Consider the following 12,973-nt stretch of genomic DNA (forward strand, 5'->3'; position numbering starts at 1 on the left):
TTGTCAACATCTGACGCAACATTTATATTGTCATGGGGTCTCTTGATCTCAAAGTAACGGAAGGCAGGACAGAGAACATTTACGTCAATTCAAAGAGATTTTTCCATTGGTCAACCTGTCCAAGTTGATCCATTTGTTTGGACCTACCACTGCTGATGTCATTATGTTATAGCAAACATATGGTGAGGAGATTAGATTATCCCTCATAGCCATTCATCTAGTTTAACCAGTGTTCAATTTTTATTTGGGCTTACAGTAGATTGAACTTCATGTGTGCTAAATGTATGACATATGGAAATCACTTTGAGCAATTTCAGGAAAAACATGCAGTTAAACTATGGTGTAGCCCAGCACCACCAATGCATACTTAATGGTGTGGTTTGCTTGGAGGAAATGTTTGAATTCTTGAGCTGTGACTGTATCGAGCCGGGTCCTCTATGTGCAGACCGTGTGTGTTGTAATCGTGAACTCACAGACAGCAACATGACTTATCAGCTTCTTCCCATGTTCTCATTTGCTATATCACTGTTTTCCTGCTGCATGTTCTGAAGATGAAAAGTGGCGTTCACGATTCACCACTGACCCTAAAATAGGAGAGACCACCCCGCATGAAATATCAGGTCTGAACTGCACGTAAAGGTGAGGGCAGGATGTTATTATTTAGAGTAACCACTAAAGGAACCTGCACAGTAATTGTAGTGATAAAGAAAACAGTCTGCAGCACATCCACACGCCACAGGATACTGATGCACAACACAAGAGCCTGACAGAGGATTATTAAGATATAAAAAGCAGTGTATCCTGTTGTAAAGTTAAATATAAATCCAGCAAATGTTTGGCCAGATATATTCTTTCAGATCTCATAGTGGCTGTTTACTTTTTCTCCTGCTGTCCTTGCTGTTAGTTTGGCCTTTAACCTCAGATATGCTTTGATTTCATCACAAACAATGTTAAACACAGAGCTCTGTTTAAAACATCAATACCCACCTCTTTTTATTTATTTTTTTTACACTAATTGAACTTCTCTAACACAGATCAAATCCCGCTAACTGTCAGCAGTTAAACCTCATAGCTTTATAGTGTTCTTATTGTACCCATTACTCACATTATTACTCCTCTGTGTAACATGTATGGGGCCATAGCCATCTAAATGTGTTACAGAAGTGAATCATTATTTCTTATTTCGCCCACTCAGTAGCCTGGAGAGAGGAGTCTTTGCCAGCAAATGTGACGTTGCGTCCTTCCTCTGTAACTTCTCCATAAAACGCGCCCCGTGCGTGGACTGCAAAGTGTTAGACTGAGGCGAGAGGGAGGAGAAGATGGTCCAGGGCGCATGACACGCAGGGAGCTGATTGATCCCGCTACTGCTACTACCCACACACACACACACACATCCATACAATCTGGAATCGGAGCTATTAACGCGTCTTCGGTTAAAACTTCCAACTTTTTTCTTTGATTCGCTGAGTTTTTCTGCTTGAGAGCACCTGCCCCCCGGGGGTTCCATCCAGCGGGTCCATCCCGGGTCTCCCTCAGTGTGCGGAGTCGGAGCGACCAGGCAACGCAGGAGAGCTCCCCCGCGAAATATCACGTCATGGGATACGGGAGAATCTCTGCCGTTCTTACGCGTACACCTGAGGGTTTTGTGGATTAACTACACGCTTTTTTAGTACTTTTAAGAACGATCAAGTAGCTTTAAGAACTACTTTTTTTCAGTCAGTCGCTCGGAATAACAGTCTCACGGTTGGATTTTGTTGAAGAGTTGTCTGCGAGGGTGACAGAATGATCTCATCCGACTGCTTCAAATTGGCTTTTATCATCATTTATTGTTCATCGTCTATAGATGGTAAGATATGATCCCGACTCATGCAGATCAGGTATTTGTCCTTTATGAGAGTTTGGTGCCTGAAGTGGCTATATGAGAGTTTTATCTCACACTGTTTGCTCCACTACCAGATGTAATGAATGGCTGGCTAAGTTCACCGCAGCAGTAATTAGGAGGTAGAGGAAGACAGTTTTGTTTTTATTCACCTGAAGAGTAATCTCAAGACTTGCATTGTGGTTGTTGTAGTAGAAATAATGTCCTTTTAAATGCTGATAGTGAATTGAAAACAGAAATGTGTGTAGATTGGCTGTTTTTCCATACATCAATCCAGATTTAAGGAAATTTTGTCCAACAAGTGAGGCTGTCACTGTACGTGCAGTTCTCCTCAATGCCGCTGGGGGCAGTACTGACCTTTTGTAATTTGGCTGATTAAATTCATAAATTGTGCTGGTTTATAGGTAATATTATAGATTTCATATATGTTTTGTTGATAAGACAGTTTTGTTTATGAAAGATTGCTTTGATGCTGTTATGTGGTTTATTAGGTCCCATTCGGTGCCTTTGTTATATTTTATGAAAAAAAAACATTTATTCCTGTAATTGTTATCTGTGAATGAAGAGGATGAAGCGTTTTGGGAAGTGAATGCATGTTTATTCTGATGTTAAATATCAGCATCATTGTCTTCATGTCTTCTAACTAAAACAAGATAGAGTTTAAAAGGTGGAGGTTCCTCCTGCAGTCTGCTGCGCCAAGGAGATACACAGTACAACTTCCTGACACAATCTAAACATCCCAACACCAACATCCCATCCAAACCAAGGAAATACTATTACCGCTTCCACGCACACACACATCTTCAGTCTCTGAAGCTTTGTCTTCAATGTTTTTAAAGTGGATTTCCTTCACTGTCCACACACAGAGCGTGGGAAACACAGAAGGAGGAAGCGGACGTAGGGGCAAGAGACAGCCTGGAATTGTTCTGGCTATTAAAGGTCACGGAAATGTGACACGCTACCTGAGCAAAGATTTCTTCCCGAAGCTCCTTATGCTCATATTCAACTATGTCAGTCTCCATGCACAAGACAATGGTCGACAGGAAGGGAGAGCATTGCTGGCATGCCAGCAACGGACTGGTAGAGCCATTAGTTATTGTTAGTGCACTTTGTGAGCTAAGTCAAGTTTAAGATGAATAGCAGTCTGCAGGTGAATTGTCCACGGAGCTGAACAGAAATTGTTAATTTGCTCTTGGCCAGGAAACACTTTATGATGCAAGATGTGCTGATTTGAAATGAGGAAAGCTTTATACATGTCAGTGATGTTGTAGTGTCACTATACTATTTTATTCTCCCAGGCCTATTTTATTATAATTACATCACTGGCTGATGTAATAGAAAACATAGTCTAGCTCTTCTGATAATATATGAATATGTAACATTGTGAGTAATTTGCAGCTGCTTTTGATTCAAAGATGGGCAAGGGTCAAGTGATTCTCTTCCTGTTGACACCAGTCCTAATGAATCTCTGACTGAGGGAGAGAGCCTTCCTTCCATCTCTCTGTGTCCTCACGCTTTCAGTACAGATTTGTTTAAAGTAGATTTTCAAAACACTTCCTTTGCCACACGAGGCGAGATGTTTGCAGTAATATTGTGTAAATGTATTCATGGATGTCCCAGATGCAGTGTCCAAGTAGCAACTAAAATAAGAAGCGCACCTCCTGTCACCAATGTTTACAGTCACTTTTACAGACAAATACTGGAGCGACAAGTAAATTGATTGTGACTGTAATTGAATGTTAATGAATATAGCAAGCCAATGGAATCTGTTTGTGACTGCTCGGTTAGATAACATTATTGTATCAGTAAACCATTCCTTTTGATTTTTTTGAAAGGAACTGGTTCAAATCTCACAAAGCCATCTTTCTTAATGAGGCAGTTGATTTTCCGTCTCATTTGCTTTTGAGTATTTAGTCCTGCTTGGACAGTTGTGTTGGAGTGGAACACAGGGAGAATTAGGCGTCAGACGAATGCAGTAGGAGCTAGTTTCTCACTTCAAGCTGGCAACAAGCACACTTCAAAACATGCATGCATGCGCTAACAACCCAATACAATTCAACAGAGCGCTGTCGCAAACACCCTTCCTATGTGAAGCTTATACTGTTCAGTTCTGTGAGCTGAGAGCTGTTGATTCAACTCAATGGTTATTGTTCTGACCATAGTTAGCAGTGCAGTTATACAGAACTGCACTGTATTGAAAGGTGTTTCCTATACTCGGCTCCACTCCTGTATGTGAACGGGTTGGACAAATTATTAGCAACACCTTTCACTACACTGCAGTCTTTTATAAGGACACCTATAAGCGTGGCCATTACATTTACCACTGAGTTGAATGAACACCTCTCTAATGCCATGTCAGTGAAAGCTAAAGCACGGGTGTTGTGTTGGATTGTACAGGTGTATTCAATCAAGTGGCTACTGAGCGTACTTTAGCTGGAGTTATCAACTGAGCTAAAAAGAGATGCTGTCTCAGATGGATGTTTAATGTTACAAATTGTTTTTTGTGTAACTGTTCTTATAGGATGATAGCAGCATCTTCCCTATGTACTTAGGTATATCCTCCCTCAGCCAGCAATATATTTTCTTCAAAGGCTGCATGAGATTTCAATTTCAAGGAGCTTCTGCTTGCCCCTCGGGTCTTAATCGTCCATTATGAAACGGGGATCCCCCTGGGTTTACACAGTGGACAACCACTCAGGAATCCTATGCAGGAGATTAGTCTTGTTGGATGTATTCAACTCTACATAACCTAGAATGACCACCCATCATGGCCAGATGTTTCTTTATTTGGCTTTTTTAAAAGAGAGTCTGGGGCATTTTCACTACAAATCTCCAAAGGCTAATTTACTGCTAATAAAAAAAGGCATTCTCCCAAATTGTTGTCTTAACCTTGTAGTTGGCAAAGTGGATGGGTTTCCAAAAGGACTCTATGCGAGAGAATATGCTGGAACACACCGATCACATAGCACAGCTAGAGCAGTAGTAGCAGCTTCTCATTTTGGCAGGTGGTCCCAAGCCTTGTCAAGGTTTCAAGTCTATGTTGTAAATCTGCCACCAGGACGAGACTCTTTTCATGAATTTATCTTGCTGTTTTTCTGTCCTGACAACCTCAACCTGAACACTACGAACCAGAGGGATAGCTCCATGAAACGATGAAACAGTGAAACAAAGGTGTCCCAGCTGTTTCAGCTTTTTCACTCTAAATTCAGATGTAGGATTGTACAAAGTGTATTGTATTGCTTCACAATAATTACCATTCCTACGATGTTATCAGGTGAAACAGACTGCGCTAGACCCTGAACATTGGAACAGGAAGCAGCTCTTAGCAGTGCCGATAGACTTCTCACTGTTACAGTCCTGTATGGTCACATTTTGGGCCAGATGACTCACCAGCCTGTGACCCTGCTCTCGTGTAAATGAGCAGCACACCCTGTCTCACCCTTTCTATTTCTTTTGTTTTCACATCTGCAAGAGGCAAGGTTAAACATGGGCACCGATGTGTCATAGTGTTACCGAAAAAAAGATTCTGTGAGGCTTTCTGCATCAAGACAGTCTCGTTGTTTCATGGCTGTACGGGAAATGCAGGCAGACGAAGTGTACATGCACATGAGAAGGGAATTCCGCACATTATGTACTGCACTTGAAGGGTTGTGACTTGGACTTTCCTGTGCAATTGAAAGACAGTACAGTCATCTCTTACAGCAACTGTTGCTTTTATTCTGCAGCATCAAACAAGGGTGACTAACATGCTGCAGAATTGCCGACAGTTGGGATAAAACAGCTTAGCATGAGTACAGTCAGTTCAGGCAGTACAGACAGTTCCAATTGCTGATGCTCTGAAAAATGCCTTAGATTAATTGGAAACTGTTCAGAGTGTTTGCCATCATTTGCTGTCTTCATCCATTATTTTAAACTAAATGTTTGAATTGCTTTGGACCATAAAGGCCAATGCTGTTTGAAGCAGAACTGTAATTCTTCATTTCCTTACTTGTAATCAGCCGACCACAAATTTCCCTTCCTTAGTGCCACATGAGGACAAGGACAGATAAATGTGATCCAATGCTAATCATAGTGAAGTTGGACCTGGTTTCAGTAATCGCTTGGATGCTTCCTGACCATCATCAGTGGACTGAGAAAACTCTCCCTCTCCCTCTATGTCTGTCTCTCTGTCTCCCTCTCTCTCTCTGTCTCTGTTCCACGGCTGCCCCCTTCTTAATGGCTCCTAATGAGAACCAGCTTTAGGCCTCTTTGAACCAGCACAATAAGCACAATTTCTGGCATTTTTCAGGCAATCTGCTGGAGGAATGCAGCACACAGCTGTTGCAGGGGGTTAGGGGGTGTTGGGATGCTTGCTGAGGTCAGTATTGGGCAGGCACTGGGGCAGGTGGGAGTTTTGAGCGTGTGGGCGTAAGGAGACAACGGCAGGATGGTGATTTTTTTTTTTTTGTGGGCTGCTGGGGGCCCCTGCAGATTCATCCATCTGTAGTGAGTTATAGTGGAGAATAGGGAGAAAACAACCTGGTTTTTAGGAACAAGCTGCTTGCCGGTGCATTGCAAGGTCAGATTGATCTATTTGTTGTTGTTATTGGTGTTGTTTGCGCAATCAGATGTATACATTTGTGTATTGACTGGAAATCTTCACATGGGGACAGTAGTCTTGCACAGAGTATGTGAAGTGTGTGAGATTGTACTTATTTTCTCTTTTGTACTTAAGAAGTCTCAGGGACGGTGCAACATTTAATCCAAAGTTAGAAATTGCTCATTTCCAGCAATTGAATTACATCAACGTCCCCAGTGAATTTCCAGATGTGAGGCTTTTGGAAATTGACGTGCGACACAAATGAAACAAGCAATTATTCAAGTAAAACCGTTGATTCTGTCGTATATTAAGATAAGGAGCTTAGTTTTATATTCATCTGTGATACAGCCAGAGCACGTGCTAGCCTAACATGAAAGAGGGCGAGCCACAACCCTTCCCCTCTGTGTAACCTTGGACAATAAAACAATGATGTTACAACATTTGTTGAGGAAGTCCATTGAGCGCCACTGCCAACGCTGGCGCCCTCAGCTTATGCTTGGCTCAACAGCTGTTGCGAATAATTGACAAATACTTGCCAAATATGTGTGTATTTGCATGTGTGTGTGCTCATGTGCTTTTGCAAATGCAGGTGTACTTGGGTGGACATTGTATACTGGACAATCCACTTCTGTGTGTGTGCGTGTGTGTGTGTGTGTGTGTGTGTGTGAGAGAGAGAGAGCTGTTTAATGAGTCAGAATGTCAGACAGTAAGCGGCTGTGTTGAGTAACTCCATTGTTTTTAAAATTCCCTGTACCAAATAAAACTTTCCCTGAAGAGAGTCGCGTTTGAAGTGTTGATTTATGAAACTTGTTGCCTGGCAGTGATTATTAGCACATAGACAAGATGTTCAGGGAGCTCAGTGAAAAGAAGGAAATCTCATAGGGACTGTGACATCGCTTGTATGAGTGTGTTTGTTTGTTGTGTATTTGGGGAAAGGAGATTTGGATTGAATGACAGAAAGAGAGGAGCCGAGGTGGTGAGGTGTGTGATTTGGATGACATGGTTGTAGACATGTTGGAAGGGACTCACCTGGGTCTGCTGTGTTTCTCCGTGGTCTTGACTGTCTTGACCCCTCTGGCAAAGGGTATCTCTCTCTCTCTCTCTCCCTCTCTCTCTCTTATATGCACACACACACAATGCTTATCACTAACAGACCATTATCCATTCAACAACCTGTCCTCCCTGCACCGGAAACACCCCCAATCCAGCAGACAATTGCCTGCATAATAGGCAGGAGCTGAAAAACCACAAAGTGAACCCACATGCACATGGCTGAAGTGACTCATAGGAATTTGCAAATGTCCTGTTCTGGTGTTTCGTGAGATAGTTAACTATTAATGCGGCGCTGCTGTGATTGTGAGACATTCTCCCTCAGAGCTTTGATGTTTGTTTCTGTGTGTCTGTATTAACAGGACATGTGGAGAGACGGCACTTCCCAGCACCCATAATGCTGCCCTCTGGGAGTCCCCACATTCTTCACAGTGGGGATTCGCTCATCCTCACCTGTAGGTACGTGACATACTGACAGTATCAATGCCGAGTGCAACAAGGCTGTTGATGGCAAATACAACGTTGTTAAAGTCAAACTGATTAGAATGTCAAAGGTAAGTCACTGGGTAAAAATTCCTAAATGTCAACTTTCGTGGGATTCAAACAATTTCAAGACCCCCAATGTCTGAAGAGCCCTTTGCCCCTGCCCATTTTTAAAAGGTCAGTCAGTGAGGCAGAGAGGAGTAATCCTGCTCAAAGTTGTGCTCTGTAAACTCAGTTTCAGTGTGTGACAGACCGGCCAGCAGTACATTGACTGGCCACAAAGAGGCTGGAGCAGTGCTTGACAGGAATATATGTATGGTGGTGGTCCATTTATCCGTCTGTTGCAATTCCTTCAGGGATGATGGGAGTGTGCTGCATGCACATTTGTTAAGAATTTAGAGAGTCTTGCATCACTTTGTAGGCCCGCAAGGAATGCTTTCAAAGTCATATCTATCTAATGTAATGCTTCCCTACAAGGTCATATGCTTCAATGTCTGGCCCATAGTGGGTTGGTTCCTGTCACTGGAGTTTGAGGTTGTTTGACCCAAAGCGCTGCAGGCAATGGTATGTAAGATATGTTTGATGCTCCTCTGGGATCTCTTTAAAGAGAGTTTTAAAATGGATCCTGTGTGGAAAAAGATGTGTTGAGCTGAGCTACATCATTCCTGAGAAACATATTCCCATGTGAAACGTCAAGTTGTCCAGCGAGTCTAGATTAACACAAAATAAACCAGGAATGAGCATCAAGCGAAAAAGTCCCACGGGTAGACGCAGCCGTTATCCTGAACTAACTTCACCTCAAACGCGGAATAGTGAATATTGTTTACCAACGAGTCTATGTGAAATGTGAACACTGTGTTTTTGAGCATAAATTAGTCTCAGTCATAAAACCCTAAACTGACAGGAGTGATTAATTTCAGAGTTATTGTTTTTTGTGGTGTGTGTGTGAGAGAGAGAGAGAGAGAGCGTGTACGGATGTGTGTGAGTGAGTAAGTGATTTTAAAATTGAGTACTGACACAATGCACCATCTCTAACGGCCAACCTCTGCCTTCTCTCAGGGGCCCGGCTCCACTTCATTGGAAACTTGCCAGCGCCCGACGATCTGTTGGATCAGAGGGGGTGAAGGAGGAAGAGTGTGAGCCCAGTGGCCACTCGCATTGCAGCAGACTGACAGTCAAACCCTTGAACGTCAATGATACAGGCGTGTATGACTGTCGATACTCCCAACATGACCGAGAACACGCCAGCACCACCTATGTCTATGTCAAAGGTGAGGCCTGCAAAGTGCTTTTCATTTAGAATATTGATTACATTAACAATATTAAAAATATTGGTCATTTTTACCATCATAGTCAATGAACCAATAGGAGTGAACAAGCTAAAACCAACACCGTTAGATTTATGGCATTTTGCCCTCCAGGACAATGAGTGTTAAAGCTTGAGAAAAAATGTAATGTTTAGAACTACGGAGAACTGCCTCTATAAACTGTGACTATGTTTTCCTTTTCGCCACAATTTAGCTGTGTTTGTTTTCGTGAAAGTCAAAGACATTCCCTGATAAAAGGAAGGTCTCACAGGGTAATAACCATCGGCCAACACCAACACTGGGGTCTGGCTCAGAGCAAGTTGCACCTAGACTCCCACAACGGCCACAATGCAATGATCATCGGGCCATCTGTCATTTCCCTGTCTTATATTAGGGCAGCCAGAAAAAAAAGAACATTACAAATTACAAATAAAAGTAATAGGAAAAAAAGTAATAAAGGCAGAAAATAGGAAAGAAAGCAAAGACGTAAGAGAACAAGAAAGACAGTATGTGTGTTATGCACTGATGTTCTGGCTGAGGCAGAGGAGAGGAAGGGGCTCCTCTGCTGCAAAGGCTTCAAGCATAAGGACTTCAATCACAGGAAGCCCTGGTCAATGACTATGATTTCCTGCTCCTGCTACTGTTTTTCTCCCTTAAATGGTCAGATGGTACCGGTTACAGTCAGGTTAATATTGCCAGTGTAAGTAAGTCAGTCTCAGCCCATCCCACCAAGATGTGTTTGACCTTTGTTACATCTCTAATGCATTATTTTAATGGCTTGTCCTTTTGTTGTTGTTGTTGTGAGTGAGGTTGTCAGGTTGCATGTTCCCTTTTCTTATGGAGCAGCCTGCAGTGCTTGTGTTTGGTCTAACACAATCTTTTCAAAGCCCTTGGACTGTTTATTAGATCATTTTCCAATGTTTTCTTTTCAAACAGTTACAATTCTAATCCTTTAGCACAGCACTTTTGCCTGACCTCACACAAACTATTGAACAGTTCCAGTATAACACATCATTTGTGTAGCCATGTGTGACGCTTGGCGAACCATCACAAGCTTCACAGCTCTATCTGTGCTCTGTTGCTGATCAGATCTTATTTGATCTGTGCGTGGGATGGCCTAATATTGCCCTCACTCAATTGCACTGCAAACCGCAGTTCTGACAAAACAATATTTCACCCGGCTTAACTATAAACAGCAGCTGTAAATTTACTACAAAATGCGGTTATCGCATATCTCTGTACGGTCCACATCTGCTTTGATATATGGTGTTTCTGTCTGTTCTCTGTTGTTATTCCTTTATTTTATTTTCACATTTGCTCTACAGATCCCCTGCAGCCCTTTGTGGAGCATCACAGGACTCTTTATCCCCTGGGTATATACAGGCATGAAACCAGCCTAGTGGTGCCCTGCAGGACCTCCGCTCCTGACATCTTTGTAGAACTGAGAGGGGTAAGGCATTGTCCTATAACCTGTAATCTTAAAGAATTATTTCAGATTGCATTGTACTTCTCAGCGTGTTCTCCTATTATAACTTATAATAAGTGCAACCGTTCTGTGCTTAAGACATCACACGTGTTTAATCACTCTTGCCTACGGAAACACAGAGGGGACAGTCTCTGTGTCTCTCTCAGTCACCTCTCTGAGGTGGGCTCAAGGAGTCATCCTGTCTGCTTCCTGTAAGCGCAGGAAGGTGCTCCAAGAGTGTTTTTCTCAGAATAGATTGTCAGACTAAATTTAGTTCCCCCTCCTTTGCAAACATCAGGAAATGCAGTACAAAAGCAGTGCTTACTTTGTCCAATCAGAGGAAACGACAGGTAAATGATTCTGAAGATTGGAACGTTTGATACCAGTCACAGGTCAGAATTATTCTACCATTCTACCTATGCTCAAGACCATGTTATCATGTCACCACAGAGACTTGTGCTGGCTGGTATTGATACATAGACTTTGGCAGACCAACATGTCTGACTCTGATGGCACAGATAGTGGTGACTTTCCTGTCATTGGGAAATATATGGCACTCTTCCTTCCTACTCCATTTCCTTCCTTCAATTCCATCGCCCACATTTTGGCAACAGAACAAACAGCAGCAGTAGAACTTGGCCAAGCACATACTTCCTTTTCTGAGACACCAGTGTTGTTGTGCTCCGTTGCATAAATCATTGCAGAAGTCACACTTTACAAAACCATTAACAGTGTTTGGACCTACAGTCTGGGTGCAACAGAGCATGAATCCCTGAGATATACCATTGTCTACCTTTTTCCATTGCAGCTCCCACCTTTGTCAGAGGAGGTCATTCAGAAAATGGAATGGGACCCTACCATGGGTTTCAGGATTCCTTACGGTGCCTCCACTTCGTACAATTTCCTCACCTGTGTCACCAGGGTCAAGGGCCGTGAGATTACGTCCATGTTCATCCCTCAAAGACTCAGTAAGTCAACTGTGATTTTGGGTGTGACATACAGTAAAAGGGTTGATATCAGTGCTGATTAAAGGTTTCCTCCAATTGTCCACTATTTCACAATCCCCTTATGTTTATGTTGTTTACTTTATACAGCTACTGTTCTCAAAAATGTGAAGATCACACCAGAGCGTGTAAGAGTGTTGGTCGGGTCTGAACTCACCCTCAACTGCACTGGGGAGACCACCTATAATGGGAGAATCAACTTCACCTGGGAGTTTCCAAAGAGAATTGTAAGTTAGGATCTATAGATTACACCACAGGGTAACTTATCTGTCATTACTTTTGTATGTGATTGAGCTCTGAAAACCAATTAACTTCAAATAACTGTATTAGCAAATAATTTCACGTGTAAGTAAAATTACGTTTTTATTTTTTTTTTTTTGTAATCTCCAGGAGAATCGCATTCATTCTACATTAAAGACCAAGGACATTCCAGCTAATGTTGTGGTGATCAGCAATGCTGTAGTGATACCAAACATCAACATAGATGACAGGGGCATCTACCGCTGCACAGCTGAGATCGAACACCAGAAACAGAAGAACGTCTCAGCTAAAGTCCTTGTCTATGGTGAGTAAGTTTTGAGAGGATTCAAATTATGACAATGTTTTTATTCATGGACTATCACAGATCCCGATGATCACCATAAAAAAAATACTGATTATTGCATTTCTGTAACATTCCAGAGCATCCATTCCTCAACATTTCCTATAGACATGAGCGATCTCGTAGGGTCAATGAGGGTAAAAGGAGGCTTGTGTTTGAGCCCAGAGTCAATGCTCTGCCACCACCAGACATGACAACATGGTAAGTGATAGATTACAATTACAATGGCAGCTCTATGTGTTGTCTTTCTGTCACTGCTATTGCAAGCCATGTGAAGCTGCTGGGATATGACATTTTGGTGACATATAACATTTCAGTAGCAAATTGATGGGCCAGCTGCTTTTTGTTGTTTTGTTGATTGCAACTGTTTATGCACAGTAAGAAAATCACTTTGCCTTTTTATTTATAGGTATAAAGACGGTGTCGCACTCAAGGAGAATTCCACCTGCTACCTGATGTCTGGTTTCACCTTGATCATCACTCATGTGCAGCAGAAACACACAGGGGTCTTCACCATAAGCCTGGCCAACCATGAGAAGGGCCTGCAGAGGAATCTCAGCTACACGCTGGTAGTTCAAGGTAAGCCATTGTCATAACCATGGTAA

General features: G+C 42.4%; 1 protein-coding gene across 2 annotated transcripts in view; it reads left to right on the forward strand.

The window, feature by feature from the left end:
- The first annotated feature begins 1,303 nt into the window (after window positions 1-1,303).
- Window positions 1,304-12,973, forward strand: part of kdrl (kinase insert domain receptor like) — a 37,816-nt gene continuing 26,146 nt past the window's right edge. For both annotated transcript variants that reach the window (XM_076149040.1, XM_076149041.1), the window contains exons 1-9: window positions 1,304-1,846; window positions 7,871-7,967; window positions 9,051-9,262; window positions 10,624-10,748; window positions 11,572-11,731; window positions 11,858-11,994; window positions 12,158-12,332; window positions 12,449-12,569; window positions 12,778-12,947. In XM_076149040.1, the coding sequence (XP_076005155.1) occupies window positions 1,783-1,846; window positions 7,871-7,967; window positions 9,051-9,262; window positions 10,624-10,748; window positions 11,572-11,731; window positions 11,858-11,994; window positions 12,158-12,332; window positions 12,449-12,569; window positions 12,778-12,947 (1,261 nt within the window). In that variant the 5' untranslated portion in view covers window positions 1,304-1,782. The remainder of the gene's footprint in view (window positions 1,847-7,870; window positions 7,968-9,050; window positions 9,263-10,623; window positions 10,749-11,571; window positions 11,732-11,857; window positions 11,995-12,157; window positions 12,333-12,448; window positions 12,570-12,777; window positions 12,948-12,973) is intronic.

This window comes from Genypterus blacodes, unplaced genomic scaffold (assembly GCF_046128005.1).
Source record: "Genypterus blacodes isolate CSIRO-AG114 ecotype Tasmania unplaced genomic scaffold, CSIRO-AGI_Gbla_v1 ptg000044l_1, whole genome shotgun sequence".
NCBI lineage: Eukaryota > Metazoa > Chordata > Actinopteri > Ophidiiformes > Ophidiidae > Genypterus > Genypterus blacodes.